The 19,421-nt window shown below is 42.2% G+C and overlaps 1 protein-coding gene across 9 annotated transcripts in view; it reads left to right on the forward strand.

Annotated features, from left to right (window-relative positions):
* enpp2 (ectonucleotide pyrophosphatase/phosphodiesterase 2) overlaps window positions 1-19,421 on the forward strand; it is a 221,093-nt gene that overhangs the window by 163,506 nt on the left and 38,166 nt on the right. For 8 of the 9 annotated variants that reach the window (XM_061820089.1, XM_061820090.1, XM_061820092.1 and 5 more), the window contains one exon: window positions 12,721-12,860. The exons of the other annotated variant lie outside the window; for it this stretch is intronic. In XM_061820089.1, the coding sequence (XP_061676073.1) occupies window positions 12,721-12,860 (140 nt within the window). The remainder of the gene's footprint in view (window positions 1-12,720; window positions 12,861-19,421) is intronic. 9 annotated transcript variants of the gene reach the window in all.

Below are 19,421 nucleotides of genomic sequence, written 5' to 3' on the forward strand. Positions count from 1 at the left end.
AGCGGATGTCGCCTGTGTCCTAGCAATTGTTCACAGTGTGTGTTTACATGTTTAATTGTTAAACAAACAATTAACTGCTGTATTTGACTGCCTACATTTGATGGCGGTGATTTAACATAACTGACTGACTGGGAGTAATAGTTAAATCTGAAGCATATACAACTAAAAAAAAGCTATCATTGTTATTATGTCCCAGATTGCCTTTTGGGAGAAAGGATCTCACAACTTTTTGGTTGCTATCAGTTCTACGCATCAAAAAATCTTTTATATCTGGAATCCAGATTTCACAGGGAGCTGATCATTAGTTTAATGTCCATCTGACTTACGCAAGGCATCCTTTGGCATCCATCTTGCACAACAGGGCAGCTGGCAGGAATGCATAATTTATGAGTCCTGGGGTGTAGGGTGCTATGACAACTGGATTAGAGTTACTACAACTTCAAATAAATTATTTGCTTTCAATTTTTACATTTAATACCAAAATAGTGTCTAACTGTGTGTTCACATCAGTTAAGTACTTTCTTTTTTGTAATTTTTCGTGGTTTTTGTTCATCCATGGTCTTGTTTACACCACTCACTCACTTACAGGGGAAGACTTGGTAAACATGAGTTAGTGGACTTTCTTTATCCAACTTTCACAAATATGCTCAGTTTTTTCTCTGAATTACTTAACGTAGTGGCAGTCACAGTGTACAGAGCATGGAGGTGAAGTTGACAGAGGGGGATGTGAGCAGGAGTGGAGGTCAAGCTCTAGATGAAAGGATTTCAAATGCCAGTCCCATCAATTCACCTCACAAATGTATGCTCTCTAGCCAACAAAATAGATGAGCTTCATCTGCTCACAAATACTAGTAAAAACTTTGGCTGTTCGGTCATAATGTACTTCACAGAGACCTGTGATTGCATCTCTGATGGCATTGTAATACTTCTGGGCTTCCAAGTACACCGACAAGACTACATCTTTGAATGTGGAAAACAAAAGGGGATAAGATATGCTTCTATATAAAAAAACAAAAAAAAAAAAAACAAAAACAAATGGTGTACCAATGTCACGGAGCTCACCAGACTCTGAAGTTCCAGTTTTTCAAGTGTAAGTCATTCTTGCCGCGTGAGTCCCCATTTTTCATACTCTCAGGTGTTGACATTCCTCTTCAAGCTAACATGAATGCCACACCATTAATACTCCCTGAACAAGTAAATGAAATTGAAAAAAAAAATCACACCAAAAATCACCCTTCTTTGGAATTTTAACTGAGTTAAAGTTAATCACAAACTCACAAAATACATGCAGCTAATTGACTGTATTACCAGAGTAAATAACATTTTAGACTACTATTACACCATGTGGAATAATGCATACAGTGCTATACCCTGCTCTGCTCTGGGCTCGTTTGATCACTGCTTAATTCCCTGAATACGAACAGACAGGTAAAAACTGAAATGTGCGAAGCCTATCGTAAAACAGTAAATAATTGTCCCAATGAAAGAAAGCTAGACTTCACAGCTGTTAAGACTGAACAAAGTGGAGTCTCTTTGAAATTTCAACTGGCAGCGTGGGTGAATATAGGGAGACGTTTACATCCTATTTCAATTTCTGTGAAAAGGTGTGTCTACCAATAAAGTCATTTTTCACCTTCAATAACAACTACCCATGGCTGAAGAGGACACCGATCAAAATGAGGATAGAGCCCTGTGTATTCGCCCTAGAAAGCAGCTAACTAAAGAAATTAACATCGGAAAGAGAAGTTATGCAGTACATCTAGAAAACCAGTTTACCGCTAATGACTAAATCAGTCTGCTGTGAATAACAATTCTTAACTAATTACAAGCAACCTCCCCCCCAAGCTGAAAACAATAACTGTCTAGCTGATGAATTCAAAATTTTCTAATGCAGATTTGAATAGGACATTTCACACCCCACATCCACCAAGCTGCACCGGTGACCACAATCACACATATCCTGCATTACCATACATGTACAGACTGTGAGACTTCTTCAAACAAGCATAGGATGGACTTCATGTGGCTTTTATGGAAGCAAGGCCTGCCTCCGGAGCTGTTGAGGTCGTCATTACACTGGTTTGTTTCAACCTCTAAAAAGGACAAACTCTGACTGCAACAGAGTGTTATTAAAACTGTTGAAAAATGTGCCGGTACCCCCCCCCCCCTCCCCCCCATCTGCCTTTGAGGACGTCAACGCTGCCAGAGAACTAAGACGAGCATGCAAAATCCTCTTGGACTCTCTACATCCTGTCCAACACCTTGTCCAGCTCTTGTCCTCAGGTAGGCGCCATTGAACATAGAAAATTCCAAGTAATTTACAACATTCAATTATAACATTCCAATCACATCTTCCCTCTTTCCATTAACTTCTTAAACAGTTAATTTACAATTCCATTGGAATATACTGCCAATTAGTTGTATTGAGTTTGTTAATTGACTATTAGCAAAGAAAAGCAAATTTATTTGTATAGAGCATTTCATACACAAGGTAATGCAATACAATTTACATGATTAAATGCATTTGAATACAAAAATAAAAACATTTGAAAATAAAAAGTACAATAAAACAGCTTTTAGTCCAAGAAACATCACTGAAAAGTGGAAGTACTTTATAGCTAAATGGTGCTTCATCATGTTTGCTTTGGACTCTGCACTCCATTATTAGACCTGAGTCAGTCTATCTCAGAGCCCTACTGGGTTTCTGTTCAATTAGCATTTCTTTCATGTATTCAGAACGTAAAACATTTAGTGATTTATAGACCAGTAGCAGAATTTTTAAAGTATTCTAAAACTGACTGGAAGCCATTGTAAAGACTTTAGGATTGGAGCTATATGATCTGACTACCTTGTTTTGGTCAGTACGCGAGCTGGAGCATTCTGAATGAGCTGCAGCTGTTTTCTGCTCGTTTTGGAGAGCACTGTCAGAAGACCACTACAATAGTGAAGTCTACTTGAGATAAAAGCATTGATGAGCTTCTCTTGGTCTGCTTGACACATGCAAGCCTTCACTCTAGATATGTTCTTCAGAGGGTAAAAGGCAGTTTTAGTAATTGATTTGATGTGACTGTTAAAGGTCAGGACGGAATCAGAACAACAAGTTTTCGGACTTGGTCCTTGCTTTTTTTTCTTCTTTATTGCCAAAATCAACAATCTCAGTTTTGTTGTGGTTCGGTTGAAGGACATTTTGGTTCATCCAGTGATTTATCTGCTTTAGACAGTGGCACAACACTTCACTTGCACGATACTCATCTGGAAACACTGCTACATACTGTATAACTGTGTGTCATGTGCATAGCTATGATAGTCAAAACTAAAGTTCTGGAAAATTTGACCCAAGGGTAGCTTATACAGGCTGAAGAGGAGGGGTCCAACAACTCACGCTTGAGGGATCCATGTATCATTGCCATTTGTTGAGATTGAGGACTTCCAATGGGTACAAAGTAGCTCCTTTCCTCCATGTAGGACCTGAACCATTTAAGGGCCGTTCCATTTAGTCCTACCCAAATTTCCAACCGGTTTTAGCAGTATATTATGATCTTTGGTATCAAAAGCCACAATGAAATCCAACAAGACCAAAATTGACACCTTTCCTGAGTCAGTATTGCTGTTATCATTTAGCACTTTGATAAGAGAACATTCTGTCCTATGATTAGTTCGTAAACCTGAGTGAAATTTGTCCATTAAATTCAAGAAATTGCTGAGTTGATAAAAATAACTTTATCAACAATCTTGGGTATGAAAGCGAGATTAGAGTTGGTCTATTACTTGCTAACATGGAAGGGTCCAATGCTTTTTTTTTTTTTTTTTTTTTTTTTTTTTAAAAGAGGTGTAACGGAAGCTACTTTAAAACCTTTAGGAAACTTGACAGATTGAAGAGAGAAATTGATTTAATGTAAATTAGCTGGCACTGATTTCATAATAGTTTTGAAAAAGTCAGATGTTATTGAGTCAAGTCAGCTCGTTGATGGTTTCAGCTGCTGAACAGTTTACAGGTCTATCAGGCAATCAGACCCTCATGACAAACCTTAAAAAACAGAGAGACTTAAAGTTAAGCAACGTTATCTTGAAGAGCATGAACTTGATTGTGACCAGTTACAGTCTCAGAACAATTCTGAAAACACTGCGCCACCTCTCCTTTCATTACTTTAGGGAGTGTTCTATGATACAAATGTCGAAAAGGGGTGGGGGTATCACACACAATGCATTCCTAAATATTTGGAGGAGTCTTCTGCCATTAGTATTTCAGTAGGCGCCCCATATCTTCAGTGACTACATCATCAGGTGCCCATATCCTCACTTCTCAAGCCTACGATTATGATCAGGAACAATCTGGTCTCTTCATCATGATAAACAACCGTAATTCATACACTGTTCATTTATGTATGTCAATGAAGTCCTTGAAGTATCGCACTAGATTATATATCTAAAATCAGAAAGCGATAAGCTTCCCTTCTGTTTATCTCTATCTTCACAAATTCTCTCGTCACTAACAATATCTTCAATAATGATTTTCTAGTGCTATATCATTTTTACGTTAACAGATAGTTTTACATGTGAAGGAAAACACAAGTTAAAAGCTCCTTTCTCTGTCATGTGCCCTGCGTGGAGTTAACACCACCATAATCTCCTGGATCTTGAAAGAAATCTGAAACTCCAACGCATTAATCATCATTAACATCATCGTCATTGTCCATCATCATCAATTTATGCCGATCCTTGGGGTCATCACTTTTACTTAATGCAGTTATGATTAAATGTTCTATCAGAGTGTGAAGACAAGGTGTAGTTTCCTAAAGGGGCTAATCTTGATGCATCATTCCTTCTTGATTTGCACAAAAAGAAAAAAAACCTAATCTATGACAGGTTGTTTGTGAAAAGAAAACGGTTGACTTGAATTCGAACAACAAAAATGAAGTCAATAAAATAGTTTCTGCATCAAATGGGCAATATGGGTAATACTGTGAATACTGCATGTGGAACTCCAAGGGTTAATGGGTGTGTTGGAAGGAGGGCATATTGGGGTCCTTCCACGTGTTCGTCCAATTCCAGGTCAGTCAATAATTGGACTCCAGAGGTGTGAAATGTGACAAACACTTTGAAGTTTCATGAACAAAGCGCTATCTGACACACAATGTGACACAGACAAAGGCTGAGGTCCGACACCAGTGTGTGTGTGTGTGTGTGTGTGTGTGTGTGTGTGTGTGTGTGTGTGTGTGTGTGTGTGTGAAAGCAGAACAAAGATTATACAGGCAATGCTGGAACACTGCCGTTGGCGGACAAGTCTCAAAACAGGATTCAACTGATTTGACTAGACACCCAAGGCCGTTGAGTCTGCTGAAAAACACCTCCATTGTGGCTGGTCACTCAAGGCAGGTGCCTACTAAAAAATAACACTGTTTTGGCTAGTCACACAAGGTTGAAGCCTGCTGGAAAAACTCCATTTAAGGCAGTTCTTGGAACTGGGCATGAGCGCAGGTTGCTGTCCCAATATAACCTTTCAGGTGATATAGGACAACGTTTTTCCGCTTGTGATCACAGTGTGGCATTGCAGCTGCCACATTGTCTAATTTTGAGGAGTAATAAGATAATAATTTTTGCTTATTCCCATGCTCTTGTGTCAATACAGTAATCTCTTTTTTTCGCGGTTAATTGGAACCAGAACCACCCGCGAAAAGTGAAAAAAGGTGAAGTAGCGGGGATGTATGTTTATGTAAGTATCAGAACGTTTAACATATGTAAAAAATATTTATACTTTGGATATTTGAGACAAAAAGAGAGATTTAGGTAAATCTTTAATCATAAAACCGTGTAAATGTATACAGTATGATGAATGTATAATATAATTATAAATTATTAAACACTTATTGTATTATATCACTGTATAGTTACTATTCATCACCCAGATCAATCAACGCTTGTTAAACTCGACAGCTCAGACCTTATTATCATGTGCTTTTAAAATTTTTCATACCAACCTTTGCTTGTCGAAAAGTTTTGTCCTCGAGGGGTTGAATGCGTAATTGCAGCTTCAAGTTGTTGACCACTTCATTCTTTATGTGGTGCACCGCTGACTCATTCACGCCATAATGGTGCTACAAAAGCACAACTTATGTGGTCTTTGATCATATCAAAAAGTTTCACTTATTGCCGATCCATCAACTCCCTCCCTCATCTCCCTCATTGTCACCAGGGTGGGTTTTTTTTTTTTTTTGCAGTTCGCTGTCCACAAAACAAAAGCAGCTTCATTTTCAAGCAATCCTCTCATTTTGCATCTTTCTCTTCAGCTCAGGTGTTTCAGCAGCACCTTTAAGATCAAGCACGAGAACCTTGAGAGGTTATGTACACAGTCAACAGCCGTGGCAAATGACACATTGGAAGAAGGAGGGTGGGAGAAAGGGAGTTATTGTTGTTATAATTTATAAACCTCAAGAGCCACAAGGACACAATGCAGCTCATTCTGACCTCTGTACTTTTCCACTAGCATCCACAAGGCAAATAATGCATCTGTGGTACTTTTTCTGGGTATGAAATCTTACTGTTACTCCCAGATAATTACTTCTGTCCTGAGTCCAGCCTCCACTACTCTTTCCCATAACTTCATTGTGTGGCCCATCAACTTTGTTCCTCTATAATTCCCACAGTGAGTCACAAAAAGGTGACCCACAGATTATTGTTGTTATAATTTATAAACCTCCAAGATATAATGCAAAATTTATGGAAGGTTTTTCAGAGCTGCTGTCAAGTATTTGCTCTGACTACAAGTATTTTCTCATAACAGGAGACTTTAACATTCATGGAGACAAGTACATGGAAATAAAATCCAAAGAACTCTTTGCCATAATGACTCATTTGATCTCTCACAACACAGTCCAGCTCACGCTAAAGGTCACATCTCGACCTGGTCATCTCTCAGACTTAGTCGGGGAGAGACAGCAAGACTTTTCTGAAATTATCAATAAGAACCTCAACAATACTTACAATCTGTTTGCTGTTGCTCACAACCACCCCGAAAAAGAGAGCTCCAGAACCTGAAACAGCTGATTAAAGCAATGAGTGTGCCTGTTATTTCAGTGAAAAAATACAATCCATCAGGTTAAATATCAGCACAAATCAACAGAATGATACAATGATACTGCATCTGAGCCACCCAGGGAAATCTCTTTTACCATGTCAGAGTAATTGTACAGAACATCGCTTTCTGCTTTTAGATATATTAATCTATTGCGATTCTGCATGGATTTAATTTACATACATAAGCGTACGGAGCGTACGAATCAAGGTTTATATCACTTAAGATACCAGATTATTCTTGTTCATAACTCCAGCCTTGAGAAGTGAAGATAGGGGCACGTGCTGACGTACTGTAATTGGTTACACTTTCATTCAATAACTTTCCTTAAAGTGTATGTAACGTCAATTTTGGAACGCAAATGATCTTTTCTAAACAAAAATATATGTTCAACTGTACCAAAAAATGCATATCTTGTTCGATATTTTTACCCAAAAATATAAACATTTATTAATTAAAGTCTGCGAATTTTGACCTCATTTCCCATACCTGAAAAACGCCTTCTTTTCCGTGGCTTACCTCTGATGTCACAGCTCAGAAACCTGCTGTTTGTGGGACTAGCTTAAAGTCATAGCTTTGGCAGTTGATACCCAAGAAAATCTCATTTGAAATAAATTAGCATCAAAGTCAGTCTCAAGATTTTGTTTGAAAAATAGAAGACATTTGCTTTAACTGTAAATGTTTATTTACATATCGTTTTTCCAAACAGTGACTGTAACATGACAGTAAGATAGCTCACATAACAGAAAAGTCATTGTATTCCCACTTCTGTTCATTCAAACCACTAAAGTCTTGAATATCTTCAATATCAGAGTTGAATAGCCTTAAAAAGTCTCTGCCACACACTTATTACAGTCTCTATCACTTTCGGTGTCATTTTCATCGCGAGTTACGGTTAAAGTTGTTCTGTTCTCTTCATGTAAGAAATTCAGCCTTTTAATCTGTTGATGATGGTTGATTCTTTCACCCACCTCCACCCTTTCAAGATCTACTGGCAGACCTCAAAATTGGATGTCCTTCGCATGCGGCCCGTTTTTGTGAAATATTTTCAATTAATTAAATAAAAATTATTTCAGTGGCATGGTGGGGCAGCTGTAGAATGTTGGTCTCAAATCCTGGCCCCACCTGTGCAGAGTTTGCATATTGAACATACACATTGCATTTTCTCCTATGGTACCTCCCAAATCCCATAAACATGCATTAATTGCCCGTAGGTGTGCTTGTGATTGTGTCTGTTGTCTTTCTCCATCTGCCCTGCAGTTGGCTGACAACTAGTTCAGGTTGTACCCTGCCTGGTGTAACGACGACAGTTTGGTTAGGCTATAGCTCTCCCATGACCCTCGTGAGGATAAATGGCTCAGAAAATGGATGGATAAAAATATATATTTTGTGGAATAAAACGGTGGAAGAACTGGTTGGAGCGTGGGCCTCACAGTGCTATTCCCACGCCATCCTGTGTGGAGTTTGCATGTTCTCCCCGTGTCTGCATGGGTTTTCTCCGGGCACTCCGGTTTCCTCCCATATCCTAAAAACTTGCATTAATTGGACACTCTAAATTGCCCTTATGTGTGATTGGGAGTGCGACTGTTGTTTGTCTCTATGTGCCCTGGGATTGGCTGACAACCACTTCACGGTGTACCCTTCCTCCTGCCCGATGATTGCTGGGATAGGCTCCAGCACTCCCTGCGACCCTTGTGAGGATAAGCAGCTCAGAATATGGATGGATGGAGATTTTGTTTGTGCATGTTGTATGTTGTTTTGCTCTGAGGCTACTAAAAACTAGCGCAGTCTATGCATGTTCCAGGTAGCTTCTTCTTCTATGCGCAGTTCTTCTCCTACATGCCATTGAGGAATATTCAAACAAAATGAATGTGGGAAGGTTGTTATCCTTCAAGGTATTTACGTTTATGAATATTTTCTCCCCATGAGAAATAGTGGAAATAGAAAAAAAAACAATAAACACATTTCAACATTTTTCAACTCCCATACAAGTGTATTTTTTTAACTGCTAACAAAAATAAAAGGAAATTACCGGTCCTCTCTCCTTAAAGGATAGGTTGGGCGTGACACGGACACATTTTATCTTGTTTAACTGCCATACAAGTGTGTAATTTAGTTAAACCACTCTGGTAAAAACAATTTAGAATGATGTGGTATCCTTTGGATCAGGATTTGTCTTGAGTAAACTTAACCCTTCTTTATTCTCGTGGGTGCGATGACCTCAGTGATGTGACTGCAGATCTCCCATGTGTAGTCTGCCTTTATACTCAAGCGAAATAAATGCGAGCAGTTCTGAAAAAATGTTGCAGTTCTTTTCCAAGTCAGGGGTGTAACTCTATTGATTAGGAAGATACAGCGTGGAGTTTCCTCAGCACAACTTGGTCATTTCCAGGAGGTGTTGTTACTTTACTTTCCATAGCAAGGAACAAAGCAACAACAATGGTGACCTTGGAATAGTGGCAGCTTGAACAAATGGACCCAAATGACCAGATGATATCTTAAATTAAACTGCAAAATCGATCGAGTACAGGTGCCGTAGGTGGTATGTGGGGACAGGAGGAATGGTGTGTACGTCATCACAGGATGTGGCTAAAACCGGCCAATCACGAGAGATGAGATCAGTGGCTTTCCTCAGGCAACAAATTTTTTTGATGTCTGTGCAGCAGGCTATGCACAAACTATGCAGAGGTGCTACACGGGGCAATGCATACTGCACAGGACGAATTGGGGGCGTTGTCGACTGCGTGACTGCCGAAGTATAAAGTGACCTTTATAGAACACTTTCTTTACTCACAAATTAACTTTAATGACAATGGGCAAACATTTGCCGTGGCAGGATGTCTCTGTATGCTTGGGAAGTCAGTCGCTTCAGCAACTTACTTTGCCACATCATTCTTCATTATTGTTGAGGTCAACAGGAACACATTGTACTGAGTAGGTTGGAAGGGTAGTACCAGCGTCTTATTTTTTCATGAGTTCTACACCTGCCTCCACGGCTAGAATTGCATTTTTTTAATGTCAATCCTACTGTTTTACGATCATAATTCAGAAAATAAAGACAAAATTCAATTTGAATTTTTTCCTTAGTCAAATTCTTGCAGGATTGGTTCATGTTGCCAGATAATGATGATGGTTTGACCTTATTATATAAATTTAAGAGACAAACTATTCCAGAATATTTCAATCCATCCCTCCATGTATCCATCTTGTACCACTTTTCCGGGTCGGGTCTCGGGTAGAGTAGGTTTAGCAGGGATATCCAGACTTCCCTTTCCCCAGCCACTTCATTCAGCTCTTCTGGAGGGATCCCGAGGCGTTCCCAGGACAGCCGAGAGACATATTCTCTCGAGCATGTCCTGGGTCGTGCCTGTGGACTCTTTCCGGTGGGATATGCCCGGAACACTTCATCCGGGAGGTGTCCAGGAGGCATCCTGATCTTCATCTGGCTCCTCTCAATGGCGTGGAGCAGTGGTTCGACACTGAGCCTCTCCTGGATGACTGGACTTCTCACCCTGTCTCTAAGGAAGAGCCCGGACACCCTCCGGAGGAAACTCATTTCAGCCGCTTGTATCCAGCTTCTTATTCTTTCTTTGTTTGTTTTTTCTTTGTTCACCACCCATTGCTCATGACCATAGCTGAGAGTAGGAACATAGATTGACTGGTAAATTGAGACCTTCACCTTTCGACTTAGCTCCCTCTTTACCTTTACAGACTGATACAAATTCCACATCACTGCATTTCTGCAGCGATGCCTGTCGATCTCCCGCTCTATTCATTATCCATCAGTTCCCTCAATAGTCCTTATTACAAAAAATGTCCGATAGGACTTCTGGTTCAGCTTGATAGCATCCCTCAATGCTGATCTCCACTAAAAGGGTTGGGGATTGCCGCCACAACAGGCACCAACTACCTTCTGATCACAGCTCCTGTCGGCTGCATTGACATTAAAGGCATGAAACATAGTCCACTCTGACTCTATGTCCCCAGCCTCAACCTAGACGTAGGTAAAGTTCTTGTGGAGGTGGTAGTTGAAACTCCTTCTGTCAGGGGATTCTGACAGATATTCCTGGCAGACCTTCACAGTAGTTTGCCTTACCAGCTCGGACGAGCATCATCCCCCACTATTGGAGCCAATTCTACAGCAGGTAGGGATCACTTGACAGCTCTACCCCTCTCTTCACCCTAGTGTCGAAGACATGCGGACGCAAGTCCAAATGACATGGTCACAAAGTTGATCATCGAAATGAGACCAAGAGTGTCCTGGTGACAAGTGCAGATGTGGACACCCTGATGCTTGAAATGGTGTTTGTTTTGGACAATCCATGGTGAGCCAAGAAGGCCAATAACACAACATTCCTCAGGCTCTGATAAGGGGCGCCGTGACTCCAAATCAGGGCCTCCCATATCTCACTGTCATTACCCACATGAGCATTGAAGTCCCCCATTAGAACAATGGAGTCCCCAGTAGGAGTGGTCTCCAGAAACCCCTCCAAAAACTCCAAAAAGGGTGGGTATTCTGAACTTCTGTTAAATGCAATGGCACAAACAACAGTCAGGACCCATACCCCATCCGAAGGCAGAGGGTTGTTACCCTCTCACACTGGGGTGAACCCCAATGTACAGGCCCCTAGCCGGGGGCATAAAGTTTACCCACACCTGCTCAGCACGTCTCACCATGGGCAACTCCACAGTGGGAAAGAGTTCAACCCGTATCAAGAGGACTAGTACCAGAACCCAAGCTCTGTTTGAAGGAAAACCCGACTATAATTGGTTGGAACCTCACAACCTCACACACCAACTCGGGGCTACTTTCCTGCCAGAGAGGTGACACTCCATGTCCCTAGAGCCATTTTTCTCGTTGGGGATTGGATCGTCACCGCCCAGGTCATACTGCAATTAACCCCTATGGCCCCTCCCACAAGTGGTGAGCTCATAGAAGGGAGACCCACGTTACCCTGTCACGCTGTGCCCAGCGGGAACCCCTTGGTTGCTCTCCTTTGATTCCCACCTCTAAGGCTGGCTCCGGACGGGGGGCCCTGTGGCCCGCATCCAGGCAAAGGAAACCCACATTCATTTATTTTATCCATCATAGGGGTCTTAAAGACGTGCTTTGTCTGGTCCCTCACCTGGGACCTGGTTGTCATTGGTTACACTCACCAGGGATGCAAAGCCCCAGATAATTTAGCTCCTGGGATTATTGGGACACACAAATGCCTCCACTATGATAAAGTGATGGGTTAAGGATCGGTCAACAATACATCATTAATCCAAATCCAAATCATTCATCAAATCTTCTTGACTTTAATTATCATATCTGCATTGTGAAAAATGTAACCAAGATTAGAATGTGGATGGTAATTATTTACCATATTCTATTTTTTTTTAATTGAAATGTATCTGTTTTCATCCCCACAATACAGTGACACTAGTAATTTAATTTTGCATTGCAGCCTGTCTGTTCCTGTACTATCTTACTTTTTAGATAATATGACTTTGCCTTAAGGTCCATCTGCAGTACAGCACCATACCAAGTATTCCAATAAGCAACACAGATATTTTCATTTCTGTAATCCGATGCTCTCTCTCTCTCTCTCTCTCTCTCTCTCTCTCTCTCTCTCTCTCATTTAACTTTTTATAAAAAATTTTAGACAATAGGAATATGCCATACGGTCGACCTGCAGTTCGGTACAATGTAAGGTATTCAATTCTGCACCAAACTGACTATATCTGTGGCTACAACGAGGATCTTGCAATGCCTCTCTGGACATCATACAGCGTTAGCCCACAGGTACTGTATATGTACTTTGTTTTTGCCAAAGTGAGTGTGAAAAATAATTTTTGTTTATCATTTATTGTTTCAGGGCGGGACGGTGGCGCAGCTGTAAAGTGTTGGCCTCACGGTTCTGAGGACCCAGGTTCAATTCTGGCACTCCCTGTGTGGTTTTCGCATGTTCTCTCAGTGTCTGCGTGGTTTTTCTCTGGGCACTACGGTTTACTCCCACATCCCAAAAACATGCAACATTATTTGGACACTCTAAATTGCCCCTAGGTATGATTACGAGTACGATTGACTGTCTCTATGTGCCCTGCAATTGGTTGGCAACCAGTTATGAGTGTACCCTGCTTCCTGCTTGCTGAAAACTCAGATAGGCTCCAGCACTCCCACAACCCTTGTGAGGATAAGCAGCAAATGAAAATAGACAGATGGATGGATTGTTACACATCAGATCATTAAATATTTATGTCGTGTTAGCAGTTTTTCTTTTTCTTTTTGTTTGTCCCGTTAGGGGTTGCCACAGCGTGTCATTTTTTCCATATAAGCCTATCTCATGCTTCCTCATCTCGAACACCCACTGTCCTCATGTCTTCCCTTAAAACATCCATCAATATTTTTTTAGTCTTCCTCTCACTCTTTTGCCTGGCAGCTCCAGCCTCAGCAACCTTCTATCAATATGCTCACTCTCTCGCCTCTAAATATGTGCAAACCATTTGGCTCTCCCTCTAATGAGCTCATTTCTAATCCTATCCAACCTGTTCACACCAAACGAGAACCTCAGCATCTGCATCTTCATTTCTGCTACCTCCAGTTCTGCTTCTGTTTTTTTTTCTTCAGAGCTACCGTCTCTAATCCGTACATCATGGCCGGCCGGCTTCACCACTGTTTTATAAACTTTGCCCTTCATCCTAATGGATACTCTTCTGTTGCATACAACAACAGACACCTTCTGCCAACAGACACCTTCTGTTCCATCCCGCTTGGACCTGTTTCTTTACTTCCTTACAACACTCATCATTCCTCTGTATTGTTGCCCCCAAGTATTTTAAGTCGTCCACCCTCGCGATCTCTTCTCCCTGGAGCTTCATTCTTTCTCCTCCGCGCCTCTCATTCACGCATATATTCTGTTTTACTTCGCCTAATCTTCATTCCTCTCCTTTCCAGTGCGTACCTCCATCTTTCTAATTGTTCCTCTGCATGCACCCTGCTTTCACTGCAGATCACAATATCATCTGCGAACATCATGATCCAAGGGGATTCCAGTCTAACCTTGTCTGTCAGCCTATCCATTACTACCGCAAACAGGAAGGGGCTCAGTGTGGAACCCTGATGCGGTCCCACCTCCACCTTAAATTCTTCTGACACAACTATGGCACATCTCACCGTTGTTCTGCTGCCCTCATACATGTCCTGTACTATTCTAATATATTTCTCCGCCAAACCAGACTTGCACATGCAGTACCACAGTTCCTCTCTTGGTACTTTGTCATTGGCTTTCTCTAGGTCTACAAAGATACAATGAAGCTCCTTTGACCTTCTCTGTACTTTCCATGGGCATCCTGAAGGCAAATAATGCATTTGTGGTACTCTTTCTTGGCATGAAACCATAATCTTGCTCACAGATACATCTGTCCTGAGTCTGGCCTCCACTACTCTTTCCCATAACTTCATTGTGTGGCTCATCAACTTTATTCCTCTATCGGTGCCACAGTTCTGCACATCGCCTTTGTATGTAAAAATTTGGACGAGCACACTCTTCCTCCATTCTTCTGGTATCTTCTGTCCCGCAAGTATTCTATTGAATAAGTTGGTCAAAAACTCCACAGCCACCTCACCAAATTGCTTCCATATCTCCACTGGTATGTCATCAGGACTGACTGCCTTTCCCTTTTTCATCCTTTTTAGTTCTTTTTCAACTTCCCCCTTTCTAATCGTTGCCACTTTCCGGTCATTCACGCTTGCCTCTTCCACTCTACCTTCTCTCCCAATTTCTTGATTCATTAATTTCTTAAAGTACTTTTTCCATTTACTTAGCACACTACTGGCACCAGTCAATATATTTCCATCGCTATCTTAATTACCTTTACTTGCTGCACATCCTTCCCACCTCTATCCCTCTATCTGGCCAACCTGTACCGATCCTTTTCTCTTTCTTTCATATCCAATCTGGAGTACATGTCATCATATGCCACTTACTTAGTCTTTGCCACCTCAACCTTTGCCCTACGACGTATCTCAATGTATTCCCTATGACTCTCCTCATTCCTCTCCGTGTCCCATTTCTTCTTCGCTAATCTCTTTCCTTGGATGACTTCCTGTATTTTGGGGCTCCATCACCAAGTCTGAATCTCCCCTTTCCTACCAGAAGACACCCCAATTACTCTCTTGCCTGCCTCTCTGAATACCTTGGCAGTAGTATTCCAGTCTTCTGGGAGCTCTTCCTGACCATCTAGAGCCTGTCTCACCTCTTTTTGAAAGGCCACACAATATTCTTCCTTTCTCAACTTCCACCACCTGATTCTAAGCTCTACCTTTGTCTTCTTAATCCTCCTACCCGCTACCAGAGTCTATCCTATCCTCTCCTATCCTATACACCACCATCCTATGCTATCTAGCTTCTTCCCCACCACTACTTTACAGTCGGTAACCTACTTCAGATTACATTGTCTGCACAAAATATAATCCACTGCGTGCTTCTAACTCTGCTCGTGTAGGTCACTATATGTTCCTGTCTCTTCTGGAAATAGGTGGTCACCATTGCCAATTCCATCCTTTTTGCGAAGACCACTACCATCTGCCCCTCAAAGTTCCTTTGCTGAATGCCGTACATACCAATCACTTCTCAATCACCCCGTTTCCTTTGCAAACGTCCTTTGAAATCTGCACCAATCACAACTCGCTCTGTCTGGGATGCTCAGGACTACTTTTTCTAGTTCCTTCAGGAATTTCTCTTTCAACTCGCCGTCACATTCTACCTGTGGGGCATAGCCGCTAGCCACATTATACATAACACCCTCAATTTCAAGTTTCATCATCATCACTCGATCTGATAATCTTTTCACCTCCAAGACATTCTTAGCCAGCTCTTCCTTTACAATAACCCCTGCTCCATTTCTCTTCCCATCTACTCCATGATCAAATAATTTAAACCCTGCAACTAAACTTCTAGCCTTAATCCCTTTCCACTTGCTCTCTTGGATGCACAATGTATCAACCTTTCTCCTAATCATCCTGTAAACTAACTCCTGAGCATCCATCCATCCATCCATCCATCCATCCATCCATCCATCCATCCATCCATCTATTTTCTTAGCTGCTTATCCTCACAAGGGTCGTGGGAGTGCTGGAGCCTATCCCAGTTACCATTGGGCAGGAGGCAGGGTACAACTTGAATTGGTTGCCAGCCAATTACAGGCCACGTAGAGACAGACAACAGTCGCACCCACAATTACAATCTCACCAATTTTAAAGTGGCCAATTAATGTTGCATGTCTTGAGGATGTTGGAGTAAACCTGAGTGCCTGGAGAAAACCCATGCAGGCATGTGGAAAACATGCTAACTCGATTGAACCCGGGTCCTCAGAACAATGAGGCCAACGCTTGACAGCTGCGCCACCGTGCCGCCATTTTTGTACATATTACCATATGAAGAGTTTGTTTTCAAAACGAGAAATAGGCATTTTTTTTCAGATTTACGAAACTCGCGCCAAAATTATCCAGTGAATGGATAATTTTGGCGCGAGTTTGGTAAATCTGAAAAAAATGCCTTTGTCTCGTTTTGAAAACAAACTCTTCATATATTTTTGGAGAGTTTTTTTAATACTTTATGAGTATAAAGGGGGTCGAATGTTCTGCTCATCTGCTTACTCTCATTCATTGGAACTGAATCTGCCATGACGATTATAGCTTATGAGAGTGACCACAAACTTTGCTATTTAATCCACCATTGTTACATTAAAAATTAGAACTATACAGTACTGTAGTCAAGTGTTATTATGCCAGACAGTTATGGGAACTTCCCCAATGGAATTGGGAAGAACTTTCTGAAGAATATTTGATTTCCATTTTCAAGAATGCCACAAGTGTGTTCACCGATTAAATCTGTGCACAGTGGCAACTTTAATAAACAAGTCATTGTGTACATATTACCATATGAAGAGTTTGTTTTCAAAACGAGAAATAGGCATTTTTTTTCAGATTTACGAAACTCGCGCCAAAATTATCCAGTGAATGGATAATTTTGGCGCGAGTTTGGTAAATCTGAAAAAAATGCCTTTGTCTCGTTTTGAAAACAAACTCTTCATATATTTTTGGAGAGTTTTTTTAATACTTTATGAGTATAAAGGGGGTCGAATGTGGCCTTCCTGTGTGGAATTTGCATGTTCTCAAATTGTATGTGTGGGTTTTCACTGGGGACTCCAACCACATTCCAAAAAAATGCATGGTAGGTTAAGTGAAGACTAAATTACCCATAGGTGTATGGTCTAGGAATATATTCGTGTGAATGATTGTCTGTCTCAATGTGCCTTGCAATTGGTTAGCAAATCAGTTCAGGGTCCCCCGTGTCTCAGTCAGCTGTTGGTATTGCTGGTCTATGCACCGCTTGGGCTCTGGCACCAGTCCTCTTGAGAGGGGTTGGACTCTGTTCCACTCTGGAGTTGCCCGTGGTGATAGACGCTGAGCAGCTGTGGGTATACAAACTACCCCCCGGCTCGGGGCTTGTACTGTACATTGGGGATTAGAGGATAGCCTCCCTCCGCCTTCAGGGGAGGGGACGGGTCCTGACTGTTTGTTCTTATGCACCAAACAGCAGTTCAGAGTACCCACCTTTTTGGAGTCCTTAGAAGGAGTGCTCGAGAGAGCTTCCTCGCTCACTTCAACCCTCACGTGGCCAATGACAGTGAGACCTGGAAGGGCGTGATTGGGAAGAACGCCCCCCCCAATCAGAACCCACGTGGTGTTCTGTTATTGGACTTCTGTTCTCATCATGGATTGTCCATAACGAACACCATGTACAGGCATAGGGGTGTCCACATGTGCACCTGGCACCAGGACACCTAGGAAGCAGTTCGATGATCGACTTTGTAGTCGTGTCATCGGACTTGCGGACACTAAGGTGAAGAGAGGGGCGGAGCTGTCAAATGATCACCACCTGGTGGCGAGTTGGCTCCGATGATCGGGAAGATGCCGGTCCGACGTGGCAGGCCCAAACGTATCGTGAGGGTCTGCTGGGAATGGCTGGGAGAGTCCCCTGTCAGAAGGAATTTGAACCCCCACCTCTGAAAGAACTTTGTTCACGTTCCGAGAGAGGTGGGGGACATTGTGTCCGTGTGGATGATGTTCCGCGCCTCCATTGCTGAGGCGGCCGACCGGAGCTGTGGCCGTAAGATGGTTGGTGCCTGTCATGGCTGCAACCTCATAACTGGATGGTGGACACCAACAGGGAGAGATGCTGCCAAGCTGAAGAAGGAGTCCTATCGGGCATTTTTAGCCTGCGGGACCCCCGAGTCAGCTGATAGGTACTGACTGGCCAAGTAGAATGCAGGTTCGGTGGTCACTGAGGCAAAAACCCGGGCGTGGGAGGAATTCGGTGAGGCCATGGAGAATGACTTCAGGACGGCTTCGAGGAAATTCTGGTCCACCGTCCGGCGTATCAGTAGGGGAAAGGAGTGTACCGTCACCGGCTGGAGAGGAGGGTCCATCGGGAAGTCGTATCTCAGATTAAGGAGGAGCAATGTGGTTTTTGTCCTGGCCATGGAACAGTGGACCAGCTCTACACCCTCGGCAGGATCCTTGAGGGTGCATGGGAGGTCACACAACCAGTCTACATCTGTTTTGCAGACTTGGAGAAGGCGTTTGACCGTGTCCCTCGGGGAGCCTTGTGGGAGTTCTACGGGAGTATGGGGTACTGAGCCCCCTGATATGGGCTGTTCGGTCCCTGTACGACCATTGTCAGAGATTGGTCCGCATTGCCGGCAATAAATTGGAATCGTTTCCGGTGAGAGTTGGACTCCGCTAAGGCTGCTCTTTGTCACCGATTTTGTTCACAATTTTTATGGACAGAATTTCTAGGCGTAGCCGAGGCATAGAGGGTGTCTGGTTTGGTCTGGGTCTGGGTATCCCTGGTGAAGATGCTTCCCACACGACCTGACCCGGAGAAGCAGGAAAAAATGGATGAATGGATGGCTATATGAATGCTTTTGAATCACAATTTTCACCAAGCGTTCTGATCTGATCTGAAAGGCAACGTGAGTGAAAAATAAAAGAGCGGAATACTGTAATTTGTGGTTCTGCTCATCTGCTTACTCTCATTCATTGGAACTGAATCTGCCATGACGATTATAGCTTATGAGAGTGACCACAAACTTTGCTATTTAATCCACCATTGTTACATTAAAAATTAGAACTATACAGTACTGTAGTCAAGTGTTATTATGCCAGACAGTTATGGGAACTTCCCCAATGGAATTGGGAAGAACTTTCTGAAGAATATTTGATTTCCATTTTCAAGAATGCCACAAGTGTGTTCACCGATTAAATCTGTGCACAGTGGCAACTTTAATAAACAAGTCA

The sequence above is a fragment of the Syngnathoides biaculeatus genome, chromosome 5 (genome assembly GCF_019802595.1).
Source record: "Syngnathoides biaculeatus isolate LvHL_M chromosome 5, ASM1980259v1, whole genome shotgun sequence".
NCBI lineage: Eukaryota > Metazoa > Chordata > Actinopteri > Syngnathiformes > Syngnathidae > Syngnathoides > Syngnathoides biaculeatus.